At 41.3% G+C, this 16,054-nt stretch overlaps 1 protein-coding gene across 10 annotated transcripts in view; it reads left to right on the top strand.

The window, feature by feature from the left end:
- The window catches only part of cep162 (centrosomal protein 162), a 49,953-nt gene that overhangs the window by 15,122 nt on the left and 18,777 nt on the right, over nucleotides 1-16,054 (top strand). For 9 of the 10 annotated variants that reach the window (XR_004198687.2, XR_005614777.1, XM_039619242.1 and 6 more), the window contains exons 10-16: nucleotides 2,897-3,103; nucleotides 3,513-3,594; nucleotides 9,380-9,629; nucleotides 9,706-9,934; nucleotides 10,155-10,303; nucleotides 14,424-14,558; nucleotides 14,670-14,801. Coding sequence is in view for 8 of the 10 variants with exons in the window: in XM_039619242.1 (XP_039475176.1) it covers nucleotides 2,897-3,103; nucleotides 3,513-3,594; nucleotides 9,380-9,629; nucleotides 9,706-9,934; nucleotides 10,155-10,303; nucleotides 14,424-14,558; nucleotides 14,670-14,801 (1,184 nt within the window). In the remaining 2 variants the exon portion in view is untranslated. The remainder of the gene's footprint in view (nucleotides 1-2,896; nucleotides 3,104-3,512; nucleotides 3,595-9,379; nucleotides 9,630-9,705; nucleotides 9,935-10,154; nucleotides 10,304-14,423; nucleotides 14,559-14,669; nucleotides 14,802-16,054) is intronic. The other variant, XM_031726877.2, reaches the window with a different exon arrangement.

Genomic DNA, 16,054 nt, shown 5'->3' with positions numbered 1-16,054 from the left:
CGTCTCAGGTTGTCTCTCCGTGTCTCCCTGCATCTCTGTTTCTGGTTTGTTCCTGTTAGTTTTCCCAGTTTAGGTTTTTGCTTAGTTTCATGCTCACCCTCACCATCTCTGTTTGTATCAACATTTGATGAATAAAGCTGAGCTGAGCTGCCTACATAAAGGGTCCTTTAATAATTTACACACGGCTTGCCCCGCAAACCGTGACACAAATAAGCTAGTGCAATCATTTTTTTGCATATGAAACCACAGGAGTTGTACTTACACAGCATGCGTTCAACTTGTCCCAGGTCAGGGTTTCTTGTGCAAAAATCAAGTAAAAAGTGCTCGCAACCACAGTAACATAATCCAGAAACACACCTTGATCAGCTGTTCATAGCACTTCCTACGTTGCAATTAACATCATCAAATTGTTAGTGCAAACTTTCAAGTCCGCCATTACCTGCAAAAACCGGACGTGGCGTCACTTTTCGTGGGAAACACAGTTTTTCCCCCTACAGGGCCTTTCAAAGGTTAGCTGGTGTTTTTGAAAGTCATGTTTGACTTTATGCCTTTCTGTATAGTTTCTGGGACGCTTAGAACTTCAATTACACTATTGGAAATTGTTTATTTTCATACACATGCTGTTTTGTTGCAAATTGTGCACAGTAATATTTATTTTCATTTTCCTACAGTTTATAAAACTTAGTGTATCTCAAAAATGAAATAACTTTCCTGTGGTTGGAAACTATTTTGTGCAACTTTTTTGCATTTACAGTTTTGAGGGATATGCCTGTGAAATTTCTGTAACTAGAAATATTCATAGGAAACACAAGTAAACCTGCAGTCTGAGAGTGAAGTGTTCTGTGGGGAAATACTGTACGTAAGATGTTTTATGTGATGTGAAGGATTTTAAATTAGATACTGGATTTAACAGGGGGCCATGTTCTGTGCATGGAGGTTTTCAGCCCAAGTCCAGCACCCTGAGACGATACACTTAGCGAAAGGAAGGAGGCTAAGAACTAGTGAAAGTCAGAACCACTATTCAGAATGAAACGGCTAAGATCCATGAGTACATCAGGAACATGGCCACAGCTGACAGTGTGCCTAGTGATACATGAGGCAACAGAAACACAGAAAACGGAAACATCATGGAAAGACAAGCCTCTGCACAACATGTACCACCAGCAGATAGAAGTACCCGATATTGAAAAATCCTACCAATGGCACCAAAGGAACTAGTAATGGCCGCACAGGCACAAGCTCGATAGAGGCTGGGGTCTACCACACCACAGGTGCAGTTCAGTCCCAGTTCTATGGTTGAACCCTCTCACAAACTGGTGATGACCAGACGTAGAAGAAGAAGACGGCCATAGTGATAAATGTTATACCAGGTAGAAGCAACATCAGGAGGACGTAACACAAAAAAGCTTGACAAAACCCAAGGGCTGTGAGAGGAGATTGGGAAGATGTGGAGGGTGAAGCCAATAGTGGTTCACAAGGTGTTTGGTGCACTCGGGGCATTGACCCCTAAACAGTGTGAGTGGTAGTGCTTGTAGGACCATCATGCTCCCAGTTCTGTGGCTGACAAACTGAGCTTGAAGGGTAAGGACCATACAACATACAAATTATGTCAGGAGTGCTGCTGTTCCTTTTTTTGCTCCAGTTCCTCCTCACTCTGTAAATTATTTTCTTATACAAGACACATCTCCTGGATGCACGCATGTTCAGTGATGTATCCTGGGGTCATCAGGTGTTTTGGGTCTCACAACGTCATACACCCTCACCCAGGCGACCCAGCCGGGGGTGATCAGGCCCCTACTTGCGTAACAGTAGTTACCCACGGATCAGCCCTCTTAATCCACAGCCACCTTTGGCTTTCTCTGCCGCTTCGCTCACAGCCTGGATGGCCCTCTTCTTGGCTGCCCCAGCCACACCCAGCTGGCCTAGGACTTTGCAGAGTGATCGTCCTGCAAAGCCCCTACAACAGGGGTGGGCAATCTCAGTCCACGAGGGCCGGTGTCCCTGCAGGTTTTAGATGTGTCCTCGAACCAACACAGCTGATTTAAATGGCTAAATTAGCTCCTCAACATGTCCTGAAGTTCTCCAGAGGCCTGGTAACGAACTAATCATGTGATTCAGGTGTGTTGACCCAAGGTGAGATCTAAAACCTGCAGGGACACCGCCCTCGTGGACTGAGATTGCCCACCCCTGCCCTACAACCTACCTACTTCTATGGGCTCATAGAAAGTCTTCCAGCCCCTTCCCCTGTACTCCTGCACTAGTTCCTGGTACTTTGCACGTTTCCTTTCATTGGCCTCCTCGATCCGCTCCTCCCAGTGTACTGTGAGTTCCAGCATGATCAGCTGTTTTGAGGCCTCAGAAATATAGTGTCAGGGTGATAGATGGTCTTCAGCTCTGGTATTCCTTTAAGATGTAGCTCTTTCTCTGGGCTTCTCTTTCCTGATGGAGTTTTCTCTTTAGTGTCTGTGTGATTTTACTACTTCTAAGGAGATCAGCCACAGTCCCTGATCTTTGACAGAGATTACTCTAATCCCAATTTGAGGTTATAAAGTGTCTAATCCACATCTCACACACTGTGATTCACATGTGACATTTTCACATTTTCATTCTATGCAATGAATGTCTGAATTATATATTGACTTTTACGGAAAACATTTTAATAACTTTAACCTCATTAGGTAAAATAATATGTAAATATACATAATGAAAACCAGATTATAAGACAAAATTGTAAACAATACATATGTGGTCAGGATGTAAACAAGCATGTAAACACGTGAAACAAACTTAAAGAATTCCAGGGAGGTCTTTAAACGTGACTGAAGCTTCCCTGAAAGATCATTCAAGTTTCATTTAACTTTGCTTTCTGGATAAACTTAATTCATTTTCTCTACAGGTCAGTCTTACGCACAAAGTGGGGCCTCAGAGTTGGAGGCTCTTCAGGAGGCCTACAGGCAGGTCCATGTTGTGGAGGATTCAGATGACCATGGTCATCATACCTCATCTTTGGAAGTGAGATGGAGCATCAACAGACCTCTGTCTCCTTCCTCTCCTTCTCAACATGCCCAACAGTCTCTGCAGCCTGTTTCTACCAGTGAGTCAGGTCAGAAATTATTCTACTTTAAGTCTTTGTCAGTCTGTTGAGTATACACTGTATAAACCCCAGGTCCCAGTTCTGTGGTTGCTCAGTGAGCGTTCCCTGACGGCTCTTTCTGACACTACAAATGAGAAAATTTGCAACATGGATTAACCCTAATGTCATGTTTTGACAGTTTTGCAAAAAGCATCAATATTTTTTGATTATTTTCTTTGTCCACAGATTTCAAAGACTTGAGAGAAAGGTCTTCATTTCACATTTGTCACACCTGGGCTCCACTTCTGTCACATGTCACTTCATGTGTGTTAGCCCTATAAATAAGATGCATCCTACTTGTGCAAAAGTATTTGTGATGGGCAGGATCGTAAAGGATAAAAGTATGCTAAGAAATTCTTTTGTCTTTGTGTGTATTTAGAGCTACCCACTGCAGAAGAGCTGATGAGGCTCCTCCGACCAGAGGGAGATCAAATTAGAGGCTTCACCCTCCAGCCTGTCAGGTCAGGACTACCTAGTTGATGGATTCTCAGCAAGCTGCCAGCTTGTTTTCCTCCCAGTTCATCAGTATCTCAGTGTTTGTGGCACAAATACAGTGTTCAAGTAACATTTGAGGGGGCTCACTGTAAATGTTCAAACATCAGCCAACAGACAAGCTTAAATCCGATGTCATATTCTGTCTTAACTACAGGGAGTGCAGAATTATTAGGCAAATGAGTATTTTGTCCACATCATCCTCTTCATCCATGTTGTCTTACTCCAAGCTGTATAGGCTCGAAAGCCTACTACCAATTAAGCATATTAGGTGATGTGCATCTCTGTAATGAGAAGGGGTGTGGTCTAATGACATCAACACCCTATATCAGGTGTGCATAATTATTAGGCAACTTCCTTTCCTTTGGCAAAATGGGTCAAAAGAAGGACTTGACAGGCTCAGAAAAGTCAAAAATAGTGAGATATCTTGCAGAGGGATGCAGCAGTCTTAAAATTGCAAAGCTTCTGAGGCGTGATCATCGAACAATCAAGCGTTTCATTCAAAATAGTCAACAGGGTCGCAAGAAGCGTGTGGGAAAACCAAGGCGCAAAATAACTGCCCATGAACTGAGAAAAGTCAAGCGTGCAGCTGCCAAGATGCCACTTGCCACCAGTTTGGCCATATTTCAGAGCTGCAACATCACTGGAGTGCCCAAAAGCACAAGGTGTGCAATACTCAGAGACATGGCCAAGGTAAGAAAGGCTGAAAGACGACCACCACTGAACAAGACACACAAGCTGAAACGTCAAGACTGGGCCAAGAAATATCTCAAGACTGATTTTTCTAAGGTTTTATGGACTGATGAAATGAGAGTGAGTCTTGATGGGCCAGATGGATGGGCCCGTGGCTGGATTGGTAAAGGGCAGAGAGCTCCAGTCCCACTCAGACGCCAGCAAGGTGGAGGTGGAGTACTGGTTTGGGCTGGTATCATCAAAGATGAGCTTGTGGGGCCTTTTCGGGTTGAGGATGGAGTCAAGCTCAACCCCCAGTCCTACTGCCAGTTTCTGGAAGACACCTTCTTCAAGCAGTGGTACAGGAAGAAGTCTGCATCCTTCAAGAAAACATGATTTTCATGCAGGACAATGCTCCATCACACACGCCCAAGTACTCCACAGCGTGGCTGGCAAGAAAGGGTATAAAAGAAGAAAAACTAATGACATGGCCTCCTTGTTCACCTGATCTGAACCCCATTGAGAACCTGTGGTCCATCATCAAATGTGAGATTTACAAGGAGGAAAACAGTACACCTCTCTGAACAGTGTCTGGGAGGCTGTGGTTGCTGCTGCACGCAATGTTGATGGTGAACAGATCAAAACACTGACAGAATCCATGGATGGCAGGCTTTTGAGTGTCCTTGCAAAGAAAGGTGGCTATATTGGTCGCTGATTTGTTTTTGTTTTGTTTTTGAATGTCAGAAATGTATATTTGTGAATGTGGAGATGTTATATTGGTTTCACTGGTAAAAATAAATAATTGAAATGGGTATATATTTGTTTTTGTTAAGTTGCCTAATAATTATGCACAGTAATAGTCACCTGCACACACAGATATCCCCTAAAATAGCTCAAACTAAAAACTACTACTTCCAAAAACATTCAGCTTTGATATTAATGAGTTTTTGGGTTCATTGAGAACATGGTTGTTGTTCAATAATAAAATTATTCCTCAAAAATACAACTTGCCTAATAATTCTGCACTCCCTGTATGTTAAGGGGCGATCGTGGCTCAAGAGTGGGCTGTTCGTCTTGTAATCAGAAGGTTGCCGGTTCAAGCCCCGGCTCGGACAGTCTTGGTCGTTATTTTATTTGTTATTTAACAACAACAACAACAACAACAACAACAACAACAACAACAACAACAACAACAACAATTGTTATTGTTATTATTATCATTATTATTATTATTATTATTATTGTTATTAGTAGAAAGTAGAAAGGGTAGAAAGCTATAAGTTCCTCGGAGTCCACATCTCAGCCGACCTTACCTGGTCCACAAACATCTCCCACCAGGTAAGGAAAGCACAACAAAGGCTGTACTTCCTCAGGAAACTACGTCAGGCCCAATTACCCCAAAGACTGCTAGTAAACTTCTACCGCTCCACCATTGAGAGCCTTCTGACTTACTGCTGCACACTCTGGTTCAACTGCTGCACTGCGGAGGACAAGAGGAAACTGCAGCGGTGGTGAGGAGGGCAGCAGAGCGGGCAATCAGCACTTCACTAACCCCCTCAGAGACATCTATACTGGCAGACTTCAGCAGAAAGCCAGCATCACCATCAAAGACCCCTCACACCCTGGACACTCACTTTTTCCCCCTTCCCTCTGGTAAACGCTACAGGTCCATCTGGGGCCTGTTCTTCGTACCTCGCTAAGTAAGTTAGCCGGATTTGATTGTTGACGATTTCGCGTGATCTTGGATCGTTCGGTTCTCCGAAGCTCATCCGGGACTTGCTGTCATAGCAACAGATCCGTGAGCGTAAACCTGCTCGGGAGCAGGCTTACTTTATGTAAACAGGATTAGATCGCGCCACTCAGGTATGTCCGCTGCAGTTATATGAAAGCAAGAGCGATATGTCGCCACTGTTTTACCATAAATAAATATTATCAATGTAACTAAAGATAATGCAGCATTTGATTCTTTTATTGATTTCATACAGATACATACAGGTTATTTCCATAAAAAGGGAAATGTACTATTAACCATTCTATGTCATGTAGTAGATCATGTCAGATGTAATTCATATTTTAGAGTAGTAATAGTAAATTACTACGTGCAATCAAGATGAGAGACCACGACTATAAAAGCGAAGGTGGATTTGGGAAGTCTGTCGCAGCCATGTCCTGTCCGTTTGTACGAGCAAGGAAGGTGCAAGATTGATAAGGAGAGTTTACAGAATTTAGCGTATATTGTGGGATACACAGGATCCTTTAGCTCAGCGCGACGGTGTGCTCATAGAGAGATATCGATTCTCCCGTGAGGGTATTATTTACTTTCTCTCTCTCTCTCTCTCTCTCTCTCTCTCTCTCTCTCTCTCTCTCTCTCTCTCTTTATATATATATATATATATATATATATATATATATATATATATATATATATATATATGATAGATATATAGATAGATAGATAGATAGATAGATATATGTATACTACTGTACTGTATATATATGTATGTATACTCCCGACTTACTGTGCATGCTTCAGTCACCCCTTGTGTATGGGTGTACAGGTAAAAGTGATGGAGTGTTATGTCAAACTACATATAAAAATGTATACAATGTCAATAAATGTCACAGTATAAAAGGGGTGTGTATGTATGTATATATATATATATATATATACCACCTGTCTTTATTTGCTCTATGCCCTTTCTTGGTTGTGTGTTATAAATAAACAATATATAGATTATTTCAGGGTCTCTTGTCATATATACTATAAATATAATATAAGTGATAAATATTACCATATCTGTGGAATATTCTTATATAAATATATTTCACTTTTACTTTGTATATACCCATGTTCTAGTGGGTCCTGTTGTGGCTCTAATGATGAATGTCAAACTACACATATGATGTAATATAATATACTGTGGTATAACTTTTATTTGCTCAGCTTTGATATTGTTTAACAAACAAACAGATATTCAGGTGTCATGGTATTTAATTTAAATTCTGTGTTTCTGTGTCCCAATGAGCCATTTATAATATCACATGATATAATGTAATATCACGGAAATCACTTACGAGTGTAATTTGTCAGCAACTTTCTGCCAGCCCTCTCCTTTGCTTTTGCAGCCTTTGCAGTGTTCCCCGCGCTTTAATTAAACTCTGAAACTCCTGAAATCCCTCAATCAAGAGTTCTTGCTCTGCTGCCGTGAGATACTGCGCGCGCCCTTCGACATCTTCGCCGACCAATCACAGGGTTGCCGATCAATGTTTCTACTATCGATGCGTAGCCCCTTTTAAGCCACCCAGTGATCTCAGATTACTTCAGCCAGCTATACTAATCGTCAACAACAGGTGTGTTCGGAGAACCGGATTAGCGAGTTCAAAGTTAGCGCGATGATTTGATCTTGGATGTGTCATTTGATCTTGGATGTAGTAAGCGAGGTACGAAGAACGGGCCCCAGGTCAAAGACAAACAGACTCAACAGAAGTTTTTACCCACAGGCTGTCAAACATGCCCTACCTCCACCCTGATTGGAGGATAACTGCACTGCCAACACTCATGGACATTACACCTTATTTATAAATCGTATTTCTGTTTATACTTCAATGCAACCAACACCCTTACCACTTTAAACTGTATTTATTATAACATTATTTAGTATAGTTCCAACAGCACCCCCCACTCAATGTGCAATATCACTGATCACACTGCACCTCTCAATGCACCTGATAGTTAGATGGCATGTATGTGTATGTATATAGATGTAAGTGTGCATGTGGAAATATGTGTGTGTGTGTGTGTGTATGTACGGATGCATATATGTATATATACATATATGTATGTATGTGCGTGTATGTTTGCAGGTGTATGTATAACTTGTACATATCTTTCTTGTGTAAATGTAAATTTGTCTGTTATTGTGTAAATACATTCGCTATTGTGTACTCCACACACATGGAGAGATGCCAAACTGCCTTTCACTGTTCTTGTAACAGTGACAATAAAAAGCTATTCTGTTCTATTATTATTATTATTCTATTATTATTATTATTATTATTATTATTATTATGATAAACAAGAGTTCTTGGTATGCAGTTGACAGCAGTTCATCCGTGGGTTGAGATGATCAACTGGAGGAACTCTGCTAGCAATAAAACAAGAAGTGAAGCAAAGAATAAACTCGCAAACAAAAACAGTGAAACAAACACAGTAATCGTCAAAAACAAAACAAAATAATGAAAGCATCGATCGTTATGGAGAGCATGACAACTTCTGTGATCATCAGTTCTAAAAATTCAGGGAGGCTGTGCAAAATGTTAATGAAAGCCCATTACATTGATTTGCAAATATTATGAAGCCCCTATTTGTTCCCAGCAAAACAAAGAAAATATATCCAATATTTATAAAATATACAATTAAAAAAAAAAATAGTTCAGTTGTATTTAATGATGGCAGCACATCTCAAAAACACTGGGCCATGTGTACCAGCCCCTCTTCTTTTAACAACAGTCTGGAAACATCTGGTAAGTAGGAAACCAGTTGCTGGACATGTTGGAGAGGATTGTTGTCCCATTCTTGTCTAACTGCTCATCATTCCTGACTCGTCTTCGTTTTATTTTTCATGATGAATCAAATGTTTTCAGTTGGTAAAAGGTCTGGACTCAGAGTCTCAATGATTATGAAATGGATTGTAATAATTAGGAAACCATCTGCACCCTCTAAGAAAATAAAAGTATATAGTTTACACCGCAAAGGCAAATGTGACAGGTGAGCTAAATGTGTTACCTAGCAATGAAACTTGGGCAGATGTGATGACTAATGCAGAAGCCTGGGTATACATAGTTCCACCTGTCCGTCCGTCCACCCACCGTCTTCTGCTTGGCACTAATGTGTACTAATTTATGTAGATGAATATGACAGGAAAAATGTATTATCTACCATCTGTCTGTATTTAGAAGAACTCACCATTTCGTGACATAACTGACACTCTTCTGAAAAGAATAGTTATAGTAGTAACTGTAAAGTTACAATACATAAAATATTTTGTTTATTTTTTACTGTGGTTTTCACTTTGATTGCAGTGTTGTGGAACCCAACCAAGAAAAGACATCCAGGGGACTGGAAAGGAGATTCCCGGATGAGTCACAGCACCCTGCAGCTGCAGCGATAAATGGGGCCAGGGAATCGACAAGCCACCCAATCAGTGCTGCTCACCCCCCCAACAAGGATCTGATTTGCAGCATCAGAGCAGAAGTAGACAAGCTGATGCAGGATCATACCAAAAGCTCTTCTGTCACATCATCTCACACTGGCAAAACTAAGAAACACCCGGTGAGGCAAACTATATAAAAGGCACTACTGTAGAAAAGAGATTACATTCACACTTTACATCATACGTTTTTCTCAGGCCTCCCATGGCTCCCTTACTTTTCCTTCCTGTACCTCTTCAATGAGACAAGCCACTACAGCTCCTATAAGAGACAAGCGACTGGATGGGAGAAGGGCGGTGACTTCAAGGTCATCGGGGATAAGTAGAGGTTCTGCTACACCAGCCAAAACCCAGTCTGCTGTTTCCTCACAGTGTCCACACAAAGCGACATCCACAAAGAACCACGAAGATTGCTGGGATTGCACAGGTTATTAACTGCACACATCAAGTCATCAGAGGCTTTAGATAATGTAAGAAAGAATCGTGTGCTTTCCACACTGTTAGAAACTGTACAGTCATTGATCGATCATTGGATAACTGCTTAACTTAATTTCTTATCAACCAGTATCAATTCTGTCAGGTAACTTTGTAATGTCTTGACTTTGTAGCACTTCTTTGAATCCCTTTCTGTGTGTTTTCACTGGTAGAACCAGGAGTAAAAGTGAGAAATGAACTAGTGGCATCTGTTCAGTCCTTAGTGGCTGTCCTCCAGCAGCAAATAGATGCTACCAAACACCAGGATTCTGCACAGGAAGTCAGAGAAACCAGGCTGAAGCAACTTCTTCCACAGATCAGTGTAAGGAAATACTGTTTGTGCAAGTTTTCCTGACCACCAGCATCTTTTCACATTGTTCTTTTTACTCTGCGTGGTTGGTAATTATGGAACGCCAGGACTGCCATAATGAATTAATTAAATACACCAATAAATAATTAATTAAATGCGTCAATAATTAATTGAACTTGGAAATAATAAATTAAATAAATATTTACAACACATTTAATTAATTATTGACACATTTAAATAATTATTGACAGTTTTAATTAATTATTTAATGATTTATTTATTTAATTTATTATGGCACTTTTGTCCCCTTCATGTCTCAACTTGAAATCATTTTATCTGTCAGCCTCACCCATCAAACTAAGTGGGCGGGGTTAACGCTGCCACTGCAGCTTCTCTAGCATTTGATTGGTTGCCGTGCAAAGTAAGTCAAGACAGGTCGATCCTAGATAATCGATTGCTTGTGTGGACTTGGGGCAGCCAGGTATCCCAGAATGCATTTCAAATCACAGGCAGCAATGGTGGTGGTGTAAAGTTTTAAAATACCCCGTTTTTCTGTCACCAACTACACTTTTAATAGTGTTTTAACCACGAATGTAGTGGCATAATCGTCACGTCTGGTCAGGTTGTCAACATAGAACATGTTTGCAAAAGTGCTCAGCTGTTTTCAGAGATGTCACTCACTCCGCTAACAGTCAGCTGACAGAGTGTACCGAGCTCACAGCCCCGGTGTTCCAGCTTCACTGTTTGGTTTTTTTTTTGTTCTTGGTTTTTTTTTTTGGGGGGGGGGGTGTTACATTAACCGGTTTGTTTACATATTCCACTCTCCGTGTTCACATGTTGCATTCGCAGATTCTCATTTTCACCGAACGATCGTCTCTTTCCGCCTGGTGTCTCTGTGCTTCTGTAACATAAAGAACGAGCTGACATTTTTCTCACGACACCAGCGATCAGCTCAACAGGCCCTCAGTTTACCTGCATGATGCATCCTCCTCCTCACCTATCAACTGTTTAACACCTGCTGCTAATTCAAGAAACACGCCCACGTTACCTGGTGATAGTCACAGTTTAACTGGGCAGCCGGTGCTCGATATAACGCAATGTCGGCACATTTTTTTTGCACAAAATAAGTAATTTTTTTTTTTTTTTTCCCGAGCGCAGAGCTGCTGGAGCTTGTTTCCCAACAGAGCACTTTATCGGCGAACCAGCTTTATCAGCGGCTGATGTCCAATCACCGCACACAGCTTTGAAACCTCACCTGAGTTTTAGCTCTCAGTGGTTAAACACTGGACTTAATTCACTCAGGTTCTGTCTGTCGGGTCACGTTTACTTTGCTGTTTTATTTACAACTCAGCAAATCGGTTTGGCTGAGGTTAAAGTTACGTTTCAGAACTGCATAGTTTTACTGAAGTTTAATGGTTCACTGGCACATGTGTTAGACTGAACCATTCGCTTTTCTTTATCTGGTGTGTTTTGGATTTAAGTGATTTTTGAGATTAAACTGACTTTTAAAATGTTTTTATACAAAGACAAAACTGGATTTATTTGCTCTCTCTCCTCCTTAAACATGTTTTTAATGTTAGTTATAATTCAGAATTGGCGACTGGAACAGGTATGACAAATACGAACATCAGGAAATAAAATCCCGATAAATATAACCTCAGTAAATGAAGTCAGTGTACTGCGGGGGTTATGGCAGCTGTGGTGCCGGGGCCTGTGCTTTGTCAGTGGTAATAACATCTCGATTGCTTTCGAGGCGAGCGGGTGTATCCCACGCTTTGCCGTGAGACTGGGCTGGGCAGACATCTCCGAAATCATCGAAGCACTTTTGCAAAGAGGCTCCATCTTGACAAACCAACCAGATATCTGAAGATTAAACCGCTACATTCTCGGCTAAAAAATATTAAAACGTTTTAATGTCACTGACACACAAACAGGGTTTTTCAAAGTTCAGTTCTGTTAGTTTCAACATGCCGGTTGTTGTGTGCTAAAAACAGTGGCCACCAGGCCAAAGCAATGGTTTTGACTCGATCAGCGTTAACCCCGCCCCCTGGGTTTGATGGGTGAGGTTGACAGATAAAATTATTTCACGGTGAGACCTGAAGGAGTCAACTGAGCCAAAATGAATTGATTAAATACACCATTAAATAATTATTTAAATGTGGCAATAATTAATTCAAATGTGAATTAAATAAATAATTAATTAAATTTGTCAAAAATATTTATTTAATTAATTATTTCCAATTTTAATTTTTAATTATTGCCACATTTAATTAATCATTTCATGGTGTATTTAATTAATTCATTATGGCAGTCCTGGCTTTCCATAGATAATAACCTGTATAAATTCAGGAAGAGTACAACAGCTGTTGTGCTGTGTTTGGGTAATCTTGGATGTTTGAACTCTGGAGTGACTTCACTTACGAGGTAGCACATTCCAGTGATGAATCTGGAAAAGAGAAAAACAGGGCTTGTTTTGTATCTTAGCAAAGTAGATTCATTAATGCATCACTAACAATACACCATGATGCAGTGGTTCCTAGGCCCCTCTTAGTTTTACAAGAAAATCTTCACACTTACACACACACGCAGTTACTGTCCCTCCATTTAGAAAGGCAGAGGTGTCATAGTCTAATTATTTTACGTGTAGTTGTTTCCTGTGTAATAATATTCAACATTGCTATCAATACATTTTTCAAAAAATCCTCTCTGTGCAAAATGGGTTCAAAAACATAAACAACCGTGGGATCCTATTTGCCCGTGATTTGGAGAGCCCAGCGCTGCTCCTGACGCAGGGGAAACTAATTCTGTCAGGGAGACCTACCTTTGCACTTAGGCAAGATATGACCATCTTTTCTTTGACTTGGAAGGAAGTTGGTTTGGAAACATATTTGGCGATGCTTCATCCTCTGCTTTGCATTTGTGTGGGAGCCCCGTCAAAAACCTGTCCATTATGCCAGCAGTGTCCACGCGTTCCTTTATAAAAAAATTCTTTTTTCATTCATACCGCACTCCCCTTGCAATGGCTCTACGTCCCCCACTTTGGGAACCTCTGCCGTAATACTTTTGTTGTTTTGTGCTGAAAAACACTCCTGCAGCACATTGATGGATAGAGCCTGGTCTGTGTGCTGCGTACTGCTGATTTAGTGAGTCTTGAATACACAACACTGTCAGTGCAGTTTTCATTTCTGGGATATTAGATTGTTAATTGCTCCAACCTTCTGAGTTGGAAATCTGATTTGAGGGAGCATTCCAGATGATATTCTGACTGGAACTTAGAAATTTAAATTTCCGACTTCATCTAGAACGTGGCATTGGATTACCAAACACCCCCGTGCTTACTTCCATCTCAACTTCTAATACTAAGCATGTCAGCAGTAACCATAACCTCTGCTTTTCTTGAACAACATCATACAGAGAACATGAATCCATTCATTTTCTTTTACTTATCTGAAGCCAAGTTACAGTAGTAACAGGACATTTAGGGTATTGGAGATGTAGTTTCTGTAGCAAGTTTAGGTACTCTCCAATGGAATGAATGTGTAATCTCTCCAGCGTGTTCTATGTCTGTGTTGGTGTCTGGCATTGAGATTGAGCTGAACTTTCAGAGGTCTCCTTTTGCCATGTTTTACAGTGTTAGGCACAGCTCTTTGTGGGATGAAGTCTGTGTACCTAAAATCTGCTGCTGGTTACCAAAGCAGAGCCTAAAGCTTACAGATCCTAGACAAAACCTGAGTATACGTAGTAGCTGGTCATTGGTACAGCTCTGGGTCCTAAAACATAAAATATTTCAAATGGAAAGATGTGAGTAAAGTTAGAGCCTTTGTTGTTTGCACATCACTTTAGCATGCTGAGAGCCATCCAGGGAGTGACTGAGCTGCAGAGCTAAAGTGCAACACTCTCTGTTTAAAGAAGGACTTCACAACCGATGATCACATGTTCATCCATAGTGTTTTTCACCTTTTACAAGGACAATGTTGTTTTACCTAACACTAAATTTAGAGTGTCACAACATAAACATACTGTCAAAATGTGTGTTTCAAAAGGAGAAAAGCAAAAACATGTTGTAGCTCCTGTGCACACTGATTCTTGCTGAAAGAGAGACGTGACTTTGGTTTGTTGTCTTGACTTTCAGACTGGCCACGACAGCTCCGTGTTGGAGGAGCTGAGGACCCAGCTGGCACTGAAGGAGAGGGAGCTGCAGATGATGAAGGCAGGAGCAGAGGAGCTCAACTCACTCAGACAGCAGAATTACCTACTGCAAAGCAAGGTGCATAAACACATCACTGCTTTCATTCCGTATATATGGAAAATTTGTAAGATGGCTCATTCTTATTTGGGTACTGCCAGGGTAAGACTTGTGTTTTTTTTCTCTCAACAGCTGAGAAGTGCAGAAGAAGCCAGTCAGAAAAAGAGGTGGGTGGAGGCTGCAGATGTTGCTGCAGATGAGAAGTTCCAGCAGATTGATAAAGAAATAAAAGAGCAGGAGGCACTCATAAAAGGTTACCAACAGGTTAGTTACCCTGAACTCTACATCTTATTGTGACTTTTGTCACAACTTTTTTCTCTCAATGATTTCAGTGTTATTTCGTCTTTTTAAGGACTTTTATTAGAAGGACTTGTTTTTAAAACAAATAGACTGTTTTCTAATCAGCTGTAATCCCAGCAGTGTAAAAAGGATTTGGAGGCAAACAGGAGCCTGAAGTAATTTTATACATTTGCTACATCATCAGCTGAATGGATGCAAATTTATGACATTACATATTAGGGCTGCCACGATTACTCGACTAGTCACGATTACGTCGACTATCAAAATCGTCAACGACTAATTTAATAGTCGACGCGTCGTTTGAAGCTTTGTAAGAAAAGACGCAGGGTTAAGTAGTAGGATTTAAGAGTGTAATAACGGACTGAAACAGAAGATGGCAGCACTGCATGTACAAGGATGCCAGCTGCCGTTAAACCCCGAAGAAGAAGAAGCAGTGTCCGGTATCGTAGCTGTGTCCAAATTCAGGAACCGCATCCTCCTGTGGTCGCATTTGTAGGCCGATTATGTTACAGCGACACGACGAAGACTGTCCAAATTCGAAGACTCTGACAAATGCGGCCGACAAATGCGTCCTTCATTTCCCCAGATTTGAAGGATGGGTCGGGTGTATCCTTGGTGGCCCAACCTATCCCAGAATTCATAGCGCGGCCCTGCTCAGTTTCCAACAATGGCGGCAGCTACTTAGTTTTAATATTACTCTTATTATTCTTTCTGGGTCACAAAATAAACGTTTAACATATTTTCAGGCGAGAGTGTAGCTTTGTAAACTTCAAATATCTGCTCGGAGACGTCTGTTACCCACCAGCTCAATAGCTAGCCGGGGTTCAAGGCTCACTAGAGCCGGTGAGAACACCGGACTCCCGGCCCACGTAGACCGCGAACGCCGGGTCCTCAGGACGATGCAGCCTAAGAATGTGGACACCCCTCACCTTCCTTGCTGTGGAAGCTAGGAAGAGGTGGGCTTGTTTTGAATGTCATCTGACACCATGTCAGCCTATCATATAAAGGCCTTGAGGCGACTGTTGTTGTGATTTGGCGCTATATAAATAAAATTGAATAGAATTGAAAATTATTATATAGGGGGGTACCAGCCCCTCCTGGCATGGGCATCACTTAGCATGATGGCATTTGAGCTTCTGATGAGGTCACACAGGAGGTGTTCCCATAGTGAGACACAAAGCGAATACCATGAAAGAGAACTTGTTGCTCTTTGACCA

Source organism: Oreochromis aureus, linkage group 11 (assembly GCF_013358895.1).
Source record: "Oreochromis aureus strain Israel breed Guangdong linkage group 11, ZZ_aureus, whole genome shotgun sequence".
Classification (NCBI taxonomy): domain Eukaryota; kingdom Metazoa; phylum Chordata; class Actinopteri; order Cichliformes; family Cichlidae; genus Oreochromis; species Oreochromis aureus.
This window is presented reverse-complemented; position numbering and strand designations above follow the sequence as displayed.